The sequence below is a fragment of the Helianthus annuus genome, chromosome 1, assembly GCF_002127325.2.
Source record: "Helianthus annuus cultivar XRQ/B chromosome 1, HanXRQr2.0-SUNRISE, whole genome shotgun sequence".
In the NCBI taxonomy this organism is placed as follows: domain Eukaryota; kingdom Viridiplantae; phylum Streptophyta; class Magnoliopsida; order Asterales; family Asteraceae; genus Helianthus; species Helianthus annuus.
In genome coordinates this window covers 79,136,967-79,152,080 of record NC_035433.2, presented here as the reverse complement: position 1 = coordinate 79,152,080, position 15,114 = coordinate 79,136,967, and the positions used below count along the sequence as shown (strand labels likewise).

Genomic DNA, 15,114 nt, shown 5'->3' with positions numbered 1-15,114 from the left:
AATTGATTACATATTAATATAACAGCATAACTATATGTTATAACAAAAAACAACACCAAAATAACAATACATACAAATTATATATCATTTTTAATAAATAATTGAGATTAGTATCCAAATTAATGTGCATATTAACGAACTATGACTATTTATGCACACGTGCATAACTATATAAAAAACAAAATCGCCTTATTCTATTGATTTATTAAGTGGATCATATTCAAATTTATGTACATGTTAACATACTATTACGTTTTATGCACATGTGCATAACTATCTATCACACACCTCATTGTCTTATTCAGTATAATCGTAATTTGTCAAACTTTGCACATGTGCATAACTGTGTAGAACCTAAAATTAGTTTATTATCCGGTTCCGTATAAACCTATTCTGTATAAGCCTATTATTTCATGTTAATGCACATGTGCATTAACTGTATGGATCATAAAATTATCTTATTATCCTGCTCCGCATAAGCCTATTTTGTATACGCCTGTTCTGTCGTGTTAATGCACATGTGCATTAACACCACATAACTTGTCGACAATCATAATTCAGAAGTAAAAACCCTATCATTTACCAAATCAACTTCCGTGTTGCCAATCATATCCAACATTATGCATATAACTGTCACACCCCCAAAATCCACCTGCGGATAACACCCACTTTGAGGGCGTGACTGACCAGGATCCAGCCACCAATTATACTGAGCATTGAATTAATAGTAGAAATATTTAATATCCAAAGTAGTTAGCAACATCGTAGTTTAAGTTCGATAATTAGTTTAACAAAACAGCGGAAGCATAAACCAAAGTAGTTTTAAAGATAGTTCTTAGTTCAAAATAATTAACCCAACACACGGGTTTGACGAACATTACACATCCCCCAAGCAGCAGCTCCTGAGTCACTGGTTACCTGCAAAGCATGCAGTAAGGGGTCAACAATAATGCTGAGTGAGTTCACTAGTTGTCCAGTTTTAGTTCACCAAAAACTTAAGTTGTTTAGATAAAGCATTTATAATCACGTTGTGGGGAGCTACCCCATCTGTAAGCTCACTAAACTGTAGATACCGAAACTGTTGACGGAATATAAATTCGTGCCCCGAGTCAATTTCTATCGTCATTGACCATGTTGCAAGGTCTACTAGTTCACGCCCGATCTCCCCCGGTCACGGTGTGAGGTTGTCAAACCTAATAGCGCTATCAACTAATAACCCGTTCGCCCCCGGCGACTAATCGGTACTTTAAGCAGGGACTTAGAGTGATAGAGTTTCGTTTAGTATAGCTAGTTGTGATTTATAAATAATGTCCAAACGTATCTCCCCTGGAGATAGTAGTTACCCATTCTGTTTTCCCCCGGAGTAATGGGTCAAAAGTATTTTTCCCAAAGTTGGTAGTTTGTTCGTGTCCCTCCGCGGGACGCATGCTTTTAGTGTGTGAACTCACCTTGGGTTGCTCGGCAGATTGGGTTACTTGTCAAACACGTTGGTCACCACGTCCTAACATGGTTACCGGTATAGGTCAGGTTTGGTGTACAAGCAATCACGTAAAATCTACACATAACTATCACGTTGCATGCATAAAAATATAGACAGTGGGTTATTGGGCCGGCCCTAGCATTTAAGCAGTCAAACAGTAACACGCAGATCAGTCAACAGGTAGCCCATATCAAGCATACTATGGCCCAATAACCAAAGTGGACAGCCCAGTCGCAACCAGATGGTCTCGAGTCGCAACCAGGAGGTCTCGGCTTGTCACGCTGTGGTTGCGAGTCGCAACCGTGTGGTCTCGAGTTGTCACGTTGTGGTTGCGAGTCGCAACCGTCGTAGTCTCGAGTCGCAATCGTGTGGTTTCGAGTTGTCACACTATGGTTGCGAGTCGCAACTGCGTGGTCTCGAGTTGTCATGCCATGGTTGCGAGTCGCAACGGTGCGGTTGCGAGTCGTAATGCTGTCTCTTTCATGTTCACGTGTAGATTCAGATACATCAGTCCACATTGTACTATGTAATCAGGCCCAAATCAAGTAATAGCCAATAAGGTTTTACTAACATTTTTCCTAATCTGACCATTAATAAAAATAGATCAAACTTTGCCATTTTTGAAATCTTCAAACCATATTCAAACAAGTTCATCACAAGTTCATAGTTTTTCTAGGGTTTTCATGTCAACATAGCCATACATTTTGGACCGAAAATCACATATTTCATCAAGATCAACATGTAAGAATAAAGAAACATACAATATATATCCGAAATCTTAAGTTTAACATCATCATTTTGCAAGAAACAATGAAGCATAGTATGGTTAGCCATGAATACTCTTAAACTACCATTATCTAGCCATCTTTAAGCATGTTAGCAAGTATTCATACATAAGGTTTAACACACATAGTCCAACTTCACAAATCACCCAAAAATCATGTATAACACTACTAACCAAGCATTTCTAGTTCATTTAACCCACATAAATCCTATGCACATAATAACAACACTAACCGGTTGAGAAGGAGGAGCCGAAAACAAAGAAAAGGAACCGAGAAAGTAGAGTGTCCGAATGATGATGGTCTTGACCGAGATTCTTGTCCGAGATCCTTGAGCTTGAACCGAAAGTTGGAAGAGATGGGATGTTGTTGAAGGTTTCTAGTGAGAGAGAATAGAAGGAGTGTGTGGATGTGTTTGGTAACTAAAGAATGAAGAATGAGGGGGAGGTTGGGTTTATATACAAGGGAGCTCGGGTTGGGCTTGGGGGTTTCGGCCCAAACGGTTTCGGCTCAAGAGGCCCACTCGAGACCGAGTGGCCCACTCGCAACCGAGTGGTTGCGAGTCATGGTCTCGAGTCGTGGTCTCGGCTCTCATATATATATATATATATATTACATACATATCACACATATCATGCACAAAGATCACGTTTTCATTTAATATCATATGTATACACAAAAATATTACAAGGTGTTCGTTCGGAAAAACCTAGAGTGTCACATTATCCCCAAGTTTTAAGAACTTTCGTCCCGAAAGTTAAGGCAGCCACTGCCAAGCTAGCGTGTTTCAACGGGGTGTCACATCATCCCCCCGTTAGTTTGGAATTTCGTCCCGAAATTCAGTTGTAGCTTCAGTGCTGGGGGTTTCGTTTGGGAACAACTGGGGATACTTAGACTTCATCTGGTCTTCCCGCTCCCAGGTAAACTCTGGGCCACGCCGTGAGTTCCAACGAACTCGCACGAGAGGTATCTGGCTACGTTTGAGGGTTTTGATCTCTCGATCCGTGATCTCAATCGGTTCCTCAGTGAAGTGTAGCTGTTCATCAATAGTGAGTTCCTTGAAAGGAATTATGAGTGTTTCATCTGACAGGCACTTCTTCAGATTAGACACGTGAAAGACATTGTGCACTGCACTCAGCTCTGCAGGCAGGTTCAATCTATAAGCCACCTTACCGATTTTCTCGGTAATTTCGAATGGTCCAACATATCGTGGATTCAGCTTGCCTCGTTTACCGAAACGAACCACACCCTTCCAGGGTGAGACTTTAAGTAGAACCCGGTCCCCGACCTGGAATTCTAACGGTTTCCTACGCTTGTCAGCGTAGCTTTTCTGACGGTCACGAGCTGCCGCCATGCGTTGCCTTATCTGGGAAATCTTTTCTGTTGTATCTACCACCAGTTCTGGGCCTGTGAGTTGACTATCACCGACTTCCGCCCAGCAGAGAGGTGATCGGCATTTACGACCGTACAATGCCTCAAAAGGTGCCGCCTGAATGCTAGTGTGGTAGCTGTTATTGTAGGAGAATTCCACCAGCGGTAGATGCTTTTCCCAGTTCCTGCCAAAATCGATCACACATGCTCTAAGCATGTCTTCCAGGGTTTGGATGGTGCGCTCAGACTGCCCATCCGTTTGTGGGTGGTAAGCGGTGCTCATGTCCAAACGTGAGCCAAAGGATTTGTGCATAGCTTGCCACAACTCGGAAGTAAAACGAGCGTCTCGGTCGGAAATAATAGAAGTTGGCACCCCGTGCCTGGAGACTACTTCCTTTAAATAGATTTCTGCTAAGGTAGAAAACTTGTCTGTTTCCTTAATGGCCAGAAAGTGTGCAGACTTAGTCAATCGATCTACTATCACCCAAATAGTGTCATTCCCGCGTTGGGATCTAGGTAGCCCTGTAACAAAATCCATGGAAATCTGCTCCCATTTCCATTTCGGGATTTCGGGTTGCTGGAGTAGGCCTGCTGGTTTCTGATACTCAGTCTTGACTCTTGCGCAGGTCAAACATTTGCTAACGTATGCTGCTTTGTGGGCTTTCATGCCAGGCCACCAGTAAGTGGTCCTTAAGTCGTGGTACATCTTATCTGAACCAGGATGTACTGAATAACGGGACTTATGGGCTTCGTCCATCACCAGTTCTCGTAGATCTCCGTAAAGTGGGACCCAAATGCGCCCTGCCACATAGTAGGCGTCGTCTTCTTTTTGCTCTAATCGTTGTCTCGATCCTCGCAGGGACTCAGCCCTGATGTTCTCCGGTTTCAGAGCTTCGGTCTGAGCATTTCGAATCTGGGTAGGGAGATTAGACTGGATGGTAAGTTGCAATGCTCGCACGCGCTTGGGCGTAGTGTCTTTTCGGCTGAGGGCGTCTGCCACGACATTGGCCTTGCCCGGATGGTACTTGATGGCGCATTCATAATCATTCAGAAGTTCGACTCATCGACGTTGTCGCATGTTTAATTCCTTTTGCTTGAAGATATGCTCGAGACTCCTGTGATCGGTGTAAATGGTGCACTTGGTACCGTACAGGTAATGTCTCCATATCTTAAGCGCAAAGATCACTGCTCCTAGTTCCAAGTCGTGCGTAGTGTAGTTCCTTTCGTGAGTCTTAAGTTGTTGAGAGGCGTAAGCAATAACTTTGTCGCGTTGCATTAACACACAACCGAGCCCATGGATAGTTGCATCGCAGTAAACCACAAAGTCGTCAGTGCCTTCAGGCAACGAGAGAATAGGAGCACTACAGAGATTATCTTTTAGTGTCTGAAACGCGGTTTCCTGAGCTTCACCCCATTTATAAACCATACCCTTCTGAGTAAGAGCCGTGAGAGGCTGAGCGATCTTGGAGAATCCCATGATAAATCTTCGATAGTATCCCGCCAGTCCCAAGAATTGGCGGACTTCGGTCGGAGTCTTAGGGGTAGGCCAATTCTTTATAGAGTCGATCTTTGCAGGGTCGACGTGAATTCCATCCTTGTTAACCACGTGCCCAAGGAAATGGACTTCTCGAAGCCAGAAGTCGCATTTCGAGAACTTGGCATACAGTTGCTCATTGCGAAGGAGTTCGAGGATAAGGCGCAGGTGCTGTTCATGCTCTTCCTGACTTTTCGAGTAGATCAGGATGTCGTCTATAAACACGATCACAAACTTGTCGAGGTAGGGTTTGCATACTCGGTTCATGAGATCCATGAATACCGCAGGCGCGTTGGTCATTCCAAAGGGCATAACGAGGAATTCATAATGACCATAACGAGTTCTGAATGCAGTTTTGGAGATGTCTTCATTACGGACCCTTAGCTGATGGTAGCCTGATCGCAGGTCAATCTTAGAATAGTAGCTCGATCCTGGCAACTGATCGAATAGGTCGTCGATTCGAGGGAGAGGGTAACGATTCTTGATGGTAACCTTGTTCAGCTCACGATAGTCAATGCACATTCGGAACGTGCCATCCTTCTTCTTAACAAAGAGTACCGGTGCTCCCCAGGGTGATGAACTAGGGCGAATAAACCCTTTATCCAATAGTTCCTGTAGTTGAGTAGAGAGTTCCTTCAATTCTGCGGGGGCTAGTCGATAAGGCGCTCGAGCTATAGGCGCTGCTCCGGGAGCTAGCTCGATTTGGAATTCGACCTGACAGTGGGGAGGGTGTCCAGGTAATTCCTCAGGAAATACCTCGGGGTAGTCACGCACTACCGGAAAATCTTCAATCCTCTTTCCCTTTTCCTGCGTGTTGGTGACAAGTGCTAAGATAGCGGTGTGCCCTTTTCGTAAACACTTCTGGGCCTTCAAGAAAGAGATAACGCCGGAGATTTCTCCGCCTTTGCCACCTTGTACAATGAGGGGTTTGCCAGAACGACGGGGAATACGAACTGCTTTCTCTTGACAGAGGATCTCAGCGCGATGCTTGGATAACCAATCCATACCAATAACGACGTCGAAGCTTCCAAGAGTAACAGGGAAAAGATCGATACTAAATGTCTGACCGGACAATTCTAGTTTGCAGCCTTTGATAACATGTGAGGCCTCGATGTTTCTACCATTAGCTAACTCGACGATATGATGCGAACTTAGTAACGAAAGCGGACGCTTAAGCTTCTTACTAATACGTAGGGACACATAACTAGCATCGGCTCCAGAATCAAATAATATAGAAACATAACGATCATCGAGTAGGAACTTACCCGCCACGACGTTGGGGTCATTCCTTGCTTCTCCAGCTCCAATCACAAAAGCCCTTCCTCTAGCACCATTCCCAGCATTGTTGTTCTGATCGTTGTTTCCAGCTCCCTGATTGTTGTTGCGGTTCTGGTTCAGTTCAGGGCAATTCTTCTTAAAGTGCCCCTCAGCTCCACACTGGAAACAACCCTTGGCATTCCCGTAATGTTGTTGCTGCTGGTTCTGCCCCATGGGACGTGGACTCCTACAGTCCTTGGCCTCATGCCCCATTTTGTTACATCGCTGACACTGACCTTTCCCACACGGCCCGCTGTGATGTCGATTGCACTTGTTGCACTTGGGGTGGTTACCGCGATAGCCACCCTGTTGTTGAGTGCCCTTGTTGTTTTCAGTTTTCCTTTGCTGTGCTGGGGCCTGAGTGGGGTTAGCATCCTTGCTTTGATTTCCTTCCCACTTACGCTTGTTGTCACTAGAAGTTCCGACAGTAGCACTGATCCTTTTGGGCAACCTGCCCTCTTCTACGGCCTGATCAGTAAGTTTGTGAGCAAGTCGAACGATCGGCTGAATGGTAGTGTGGTTGGCTGAAGTTACATGGCTTCGAATTTCTGGAGCCAAACCCTTGATGTACAGTTCGATTCTTCGATACATAGGTCGAGACATGTTTGGGCAAAGAGCAGCATAGTCATTGGACAGTTTGGTGTAGGTCTCAATCTCTGACCCAACCATTTTAAGCGCATAGTACTCGTTCTCAAGTTTGTGGATGTCATCCCGGTGACAGTACTCCTCCTTAATCATGTCCTTGAAATCCTCCCATGCCGTAGCATTAGCAGTTTCCAATCCAAACATCTGAATTTGCGCCTTCCACCAAGAAAGCGCGTTTCCTTCAAGCGTAGCAGTAGCAAATTTCACCCAATTCGCAGGGGGACACTCACAGACAGCAAAGACAGCTTCAACTTTCTCAATCCAATGCAGAAGACCTATTACACCCTCAGTGCCGTTGAAAGGGAGAGGCTTGCAATCCATGAAAGTTTTGAAAGTACACACGGGTGGTTGCGCATGTGCATGCTGACCTATAGGGTGAGCTGCGAAAGCTGCAGCCACTGTGTTGAGCAGGTTAGTGAACTGAGCCTGAGTCATGTTGATGTTTCCTCTTCCACGTCCACTCATTGTCTTCATAACCAGAAAACACAGTATGAGTGTGATGTCGTAATGTAGCGAGAATGAGATAGAAGAGAGAGGTGTATCTATCTAATTTAGGCACACCAGTACGTATAGTAAAACAGGAAACATAAGGTAAGCAAACAAGTAAACACTGGTCCGAGCTATGAGGTCAAAAGTGTTGAGCCTTGCACTTGGAGTGTAGTGTCGTCGCGAGTCACAGGTTATAGTCTGGTTTTTCTCAAAAAGATTTTTCCCCTTTTTAAAACCAAGTTCACTATAACCAATGGCTCTGATACCAATCTGTCACACCCCCAAAATCCACCTGCGGATAACACCCGCTTTGAGGGCGTGACTGACCAGGATCCAGCCACCAATTATACTGAGCATTGAATTAATAGTAGAAATATTTAATATCCAAAGTAGTTAGCAACATCGTAGTTTAAGTTCGATAATTAGTTTAACAAAACAGCGGAAGCATAAACCAAAGTAGTTTTAAAGATAGTTCTTAGTTCAAAATAATTAACCCAACACACGGGTTTGACGAACACTACACATCCCCCAAGCAGCAGCTCCTGAGTCACTGGTTACCTGTAAAGCATGCAGTAAGGGGTCAACAATAATGCTGAGTGAGTTCACTAGTTGTCCAGTTTTAGTTCACCAAAAACTTAAGTTGTTTAGATAAAGCATTTATAATCACGTTGTGGGGAGCTACCCCATCTGTAAGCTCACTAAACTGTAGATACCGAAACTGTTGACGGAATATAAATTCGTGCCCCGAGTCAATGTCTATCGTCATTGACCATGTTGCAAGGTCTACTAGTTCACGCCCGATCTCCCCCGGTCACGGTGTGAGGTTGTCAAACCTAATAGCGCTATCAACTAATAACCCGTTCGCCCCCGGCGACTAATCGGTACTTTAAGCAGGGACTTAGAGTGATAGAGTTTCGTTTAGTATAGCTAGTTGTGATTTATAAATAATGTCCAAACGTATCTCCCCTGGAGATAGTAGTTACCCATTCTGTTTTCCCCCGGAGTAATGGGTCAAAAGTATTTTTCCCAAAGTTGGTAGTTTGTTCGTGTCCCTCCGCGGGACGCATGCTTTTAGTGTGTGAACTCACCTTGGGTTGCTCGGCAGATTGGGTTACTTGTCAAACACGTTGGTCACCACGTCCTAACATGGTTACCGGTATAGGTCAGGTTTGGTGTACAAGCAATCACGTAAAATCTACACATAACTATCACGTTGCATGCATAAAAATATAGACAGTGGGTTATTGGGCCGGCCCTAGCATTTAAGCAGTCAAACAGTAACACGCAGATCAGTCAACAGGTAGCCCATATCAAGCATACTATGGCCCAATAACCAAAGTGGACAGCCCAGTCGCAACCAGATGGTCTCGAGTCGCAACCAGGAGGTCTCGGCTTGTCACGCTGTGGTTGCGAGTCGCAACCGTGTGGTCTCGAGTTGTCACGTTGTGGTTGCGAGTCGCAACCGTCGTAGTCTCGAGTCGCAATCGTGTGGTTTCGAGTTGTCACACTATGGTTGCGAGTCGCAACTGCGTGGTCTCGAGTTGTCATGCCATGGTTGCGAGTCGCAACGGTGCGGTTGCGAGTCGTAATGCTGTCTCTTTCATGTTCACGTGTAGATTCAGATACATCAGTCCACATTGTACTATGTAATCAGGCCCAAATCAAGTAATAGCCAATAAGGTTTTACTAACATTTTTCCTAATCTGACCATTAATAAAAATAGATCAAACTTTGCCATTTTTGAAATCTTCAAACCATATTCAAAGAAGTTCATCACAAGTTCATAGTTTTTCTAGGGTTTTCATGTCAACATAGCCATACATTTTGGACCGAAAATCACATATTTCATCAAGATCAACATGTAAGAATAAAGAAACATACAATATATATCCGAAATCTTAAGTTTAACATCATCATTTTGCAAGAAACAATGAAGCATAGTATGGTTAGCCATGAATACTCTTAAACTACCATTATCTAGCCATCTTTAAGCATGTTAGCAAGTATTCATACATAAGGTTTAACACACATAGTCCAACTTCACAAATCACCCAAAAATCATGTATAACACTACTAACCAAGCATTTCTAGTTCATTTAACCCACATAAATCCTATGCACATAATAACAACACTAACCGGTTGAGAAGGAGGAGCCGAAAACAAAGAAAAGGAACCGAGAAAGTAGAGTGTCCGAATGATGATGGTCTTGACCGAGATTCTTGTCCGAGATCCTTGAGCTTGAACCGAAAGTTGGAAGAGATGGGATGTTGTTGAAGGTTTCTAGTGAGAGAGAATAGAAGGAGTGTGTGGATGTGTTTGGTAACTAAAGAATGAAGAATGAGGGGGAGGTTGGGTTTATATACAAGGGAGCTCGGGTTGGGCTTGGGGGTTTCGGCCCAAACGGTTTCGGCTCAAGAGGCCCACTCGAGACCGAGTGGCCCACTCGCAACCGAGTGGTTGCGAGTCATGGTCTCGAGTCGTGGTCTCGGCTCTCATATATATATATATATATATATTACATACATATCACACATATCATGCACAAAGATCACGTTTTCATTTAATATCATATGTATACACAAAAATATTACAAGGTGTTCGTTCGGAAAAACCTAGAGTGTCACAATAACATCATTCGTTACTAAAAAAATACATAAAATAACACATCAGTACCACATTACACATAGTTCATCACAACATTAGTCCTTCTGTTCACTCAAAAATCATATATATACCATGATTTTCAGTAATTCATTTATGAAACAACTATTTAAATGTAATAACCACATAATAACATGTCTGAATCGATGGTTGATAGTTGTTTTATCTTATACGACTACAATACAAGGTGTACGAACTTACAAATTCACGGAACGATGCAACAGAGGATCGATAGTCCGTTAGACGACTTGTGTTCTTCTGATTATCCCTATCTATGCATTATGATCGTGTTGCCCTAATTTAGATTGGAATACGAATGTGCAATCGGTGATTATGTTGTTAATGCACTGATATCGACTAATTTTGTTGACAAATACATGATGAATTTTAAGATCGAGATGATGAATTTTGGGGGATTTGGAGTGTGACGTGAACTGAGATGACGAATTGTGTAGAGATTGGATCCGGATGTGAACTGAATATACATGATGGTTTAATCTGATGTTTGAAGTCGAAGAGGAGGAGGAGGCAGTTGATTTAATTTTTATTATGTATTTACAATAATTCCATGTGTTTACATTGGTTCTCGCGATTCTCACAATAAAGGTGGTTCTCATAAATATATATAATTCACTTGTACATGGTTCATGAATATTAATTAGGTTAAATAAGATAAGATATAATATTAAACATTGTGATACCATATTATAACATAACATATCATATCTTATCATATCATATCATATCTTATGCTATATTGTACTATATTAAATTAGATTGTATTGCAATACATCATGTTTATTGTGTCATCTTGTAGTGTATCGTATTCTATTCCTTGTGATATGATATTATTTTATATGATACGATACGATTAGATACAATACCATGTGATATGATATTATTTTATATGATATGACACGGCATGACATATATCGTATTGTATCATATCACATAACATTATATCATGTCACATAACATTATATCACGTTATACCCACTTCCTAAACGAGTATTATAGACAGAAATTATCGATGGTCCCAGAAAACCAAAAATGGATCAATAAGTATTATGTTTTGTTAGATAATCTACCACTAATCCCTAAAATAAATAAAAATATTTGTTAATTATTGTTAAATATTTACCAACGTATTACCAATGTATAAAAAAATACGTTTAAAATCAAAATTATGAACTTTAAAACCAACCGGTACCAAGGCAAGTCTTTACTCAAATATTCAATCTCAAAATTATGTTGTTAATGCATTAATATCGACTAATTTTGTTGACAAATACATGATGAATTTTAAGATCGAGATGATGAATTTTGGGGGATTTAGAGTGTGACGTGAACTGAGATGACGAATTGTGTAGAGATTGGATCCGGATGTGAACTGAATATACATGATGGTTTAATCTGATGTTTCAAGTCGAGGAGGAGGAGGCAGCTGATTTAATTTTTATTATGTATTTACAATAATGCCATGTGTTTACATTGGTTCTCGCGGTTCTCACAATAAATGTGGTTCTCATAAATATATATAATTCACTTGTACATGGTTCATGAATATTAATTAGGTTAAAGAAGATAAGATATAATATTATACATTGTGATACCATATTATAACATAACATATCGTATCATATCATATCATATCTTATGCTATATTGTACTATATTAAATTAGATTGTATTGCAATGCGTCATGTTTATTGTGTCATGTTGTAGTGTATCGTATTCTATTCCTTGTGATATGATATTATTTTATATGATACGATACCATTAGATACAATACCATGTGATATGATATTATTTTATATGATATGACACGGCATGGCGTATATCGTGTTGTATCATGTCACATAACATTATATCATATCACATAACATTATATCACGTTATAACCACTTCCTAAACGAGTATTATAGACAGAAATTATCGATGGTCCCAGAAAACCAAAAATGGATCAATAAGTATTACGTTTTGTTAGATAATCTACCAGTAATCCCTAAAATAAATAAAAATATTTGTTAATTATTGTTAAATATTTACCAACGTATTACCAATGTATAAAAAAATACGTTTAAAATCAAAATTATGAACTTTAAAACCAACTGGTGGAAGGCAAGTCTTTACTCAAATATTCAATCTCAAAATTGTGTTGTTAATGCACTGATATCGACTAATTTTGTTGACAAATACATGATGAATTGTAAGATCGAGATGATGAATTTTGGGGGATTTGGAGTGTGACGTGAACTGAGATGACGAATTGTGTAGAGATTGGATCCGGATGTGAACTGAATATACATGATGGTTTAATCTAATGTTTGAAGTCGAGGAGGAGGAGGAGGAGGCAGCTGATTTAATTTTTATTATGTATTTACAATAATGCCATGTGTTTACATTGGTTCTCGCGGTTCTCACAATAAAAGTGGTTCTGATAAATATATATAATTCACTTGTACATGGTTCATGAATATTAATTAGGTTAAATAAGATAAGATATAATATTATACATTGTGATACCATATTATAACATAACACATCATGTCATATCATATCATATCATATCATATCATATCATATCATATCATATCATATCATATCATATCATATCATATCATATCATATCATATCATATCATATCATATCATATCATATCATATCATATCATATCATATATTGTACTATATTAAATTAGATTGTATTGCAACGCGTCATGTTTATTGTGTCATGTTCTAGTGTATGGTATTCTATTCCTTGTGATATGATATTATTTTATATGATACGATACGATTAGATACAATACCATGTGATATGATATTATTTTATATGATACGACACAACACGACATGACGTGTATCGTATTGTATCATATCACACAACATTATATCATATTACATAATATTAAATCACGTTATAACCACTTCCTAAATGTGTATTATAGACAGAAAAATATCGATGGTCCAAGAAAACCAAAAATGGATCAATAAGTATTACGTTTTGTTAGATAATCTACCGACTAATCCCTAAAATAAATAAAAATATTTGTTAATTATTGTTAAATATTTACCAACGTATTACCAATGTATAAAAAAATACGTTTAAAATCAATATTATGAACTTTAAAATCAACCGGTACCAAGGCAAGTCTTTACTCAAATATTCAATCTCATTTAACATTTGAGTCATGCTTGAGCTGGTTATTGCTTGACTCGACTCATGAACAAAAACCTATATGTTTATCAAATTGTTTAATGGTATGTGGAACACCAAAATATAATAACACAAAAACTTTAAGTTTCTTTCTTTAAATAAATACAAAGGTTTAATATAATCACTCTAAACTTCTCTTTTCTTTATCACCTGTCAAAATAATTACAAGTATTCAAAAGCCGTAGCAAATGTTAAACCCATAAATAACTGTTTATACAATAGCTAACTTTATTATGGGAATCCATTACAAGATAAACATAAAATTGTAGCAGGTTGTATCTTTCTCAAAAGATTTAAATCTTAATCAATCATCACAACTAACTCTCTGAATTATCTCTCTGTCATTAAATCTAATCTACAAAAACTTAAGTAAATAGTCTTGTTTTCCGGTTTAGTTGAGCAGATATGACATCTTCTCAGAAATGTCTATACCGCCATGGGAAACTGCACATGAGTTCTATCAGCTTCTTCTTCCCTATACTTGGCATAAATTTCTTGATAACGACCAACAATCTGATTAACTGGAGCTTCCTCCTGTGGTTGGTTATGGCCTAGGTTCAAGTCAGTTGTAGAATTTTTTTTTGACTGAAACCGGTTACAAACCTTTCCTTCAGGTTCCAACGTACAAAACCTTACTGAAACAAGATGCAATAAATCATTAAGATATGGACATAAATATCTGTAAATATTTAAATAAGGTTGATCAGAAAAGTCAATTTTAGGTTAGTTACCTGCATCACCTTCATTCAATAGCATCTTCAGAATGGTGATACAATCCCTATGAACTGTCAACATGTTAGCAACCTTTAACACACATTCTTCTGTTCCCTGCATCAGGAATCGGTCAGTATAATTAACAACTCAAATGAACATAAACAAAAAATAAAGAGCACGTACCATTGAAACCTGACGCTATTTTCGTCTAACATTGGAAAAGAAGCGATACCCAGTGAGGAATTTGGGTTTACCAACAATGACAGATGCGGCGCTCCAGATGTTTGTGATATGGAGAATTAGGGTTTCATTTATAATGGTGTGTTCATGTGAGATTTTTCACTTTAACCCCTTGCCTGTTAATTATCCTTTGGCCCTTTCACTTGTATTGTATGTTTATTTGTTTAACACTAAATTAATATTATTTTCTTTTTTGAGTGAGTAAGACTATAAATTATATAGTCGTACAAATCATATGTGGTTATGATATAAAAAAGGGTCTACATATTTACACACCTTATTGCCTATTTGGACACCCTTTAAGACGCCTCGTATAGACCTATACGAGGCGTATAGCCTTTTTCAATTTCCAAGAGAATCTCTGATTATGTCATATTTTGTCTTATTTGCCTCGTATACGCCTCGTATAGGCCTATACTGGGCGTCTAGGGGAAAAAAGACCATTTAGCCCCTGATTTAGGCCTATACTGGGGGTAAATTGGTCTTTTTTGCCTCTCTTATATGCCTAGTATAGGCCTATACTAGGCGTATATAAGGGGTTTTTTTTTTAACAAACATTTTAACAATATTAATCGTTTTAGCAAAACTTTTATACAAAAACAAGTTTTTTTATTTTAAATAATTAATATTAGGACCCCTCGTTGGTTTTTTTTTAGTTGAAAAAT

General features: G+C 39.6%; 1 protein-coding gene across 1 annotated transcript; it reads right to left on the bottom strand.

Moving 5' to 3' along the window:
* Positions 1-13,677: 13,677 nt before the first annotated feature.
* Positions 13,678-14,484, bottom strand: LOC110937412. The gene is made up of 3 exons (XM_022179834.2): positions 14,393-14,484; positions 14,227-14,323; positions 13,678-14,130 (listed from the first exon to the last, which is right to left on the bottom strand). The coding sequence occupies exons 1-3, from the start codon at positions 14,393-14,395 to the stop codon at positions 13,922-13,924; spliced, it is 309 nt and encodes a 102-aa protein (XP_022035526.1). The 5' UTR covers positions 14,396-14,484; the 3' UTR covers positions 13,678-13,921.
* Between the last annotated feature and the right edge of the window lie 630 nt (positions 14,485-15,114).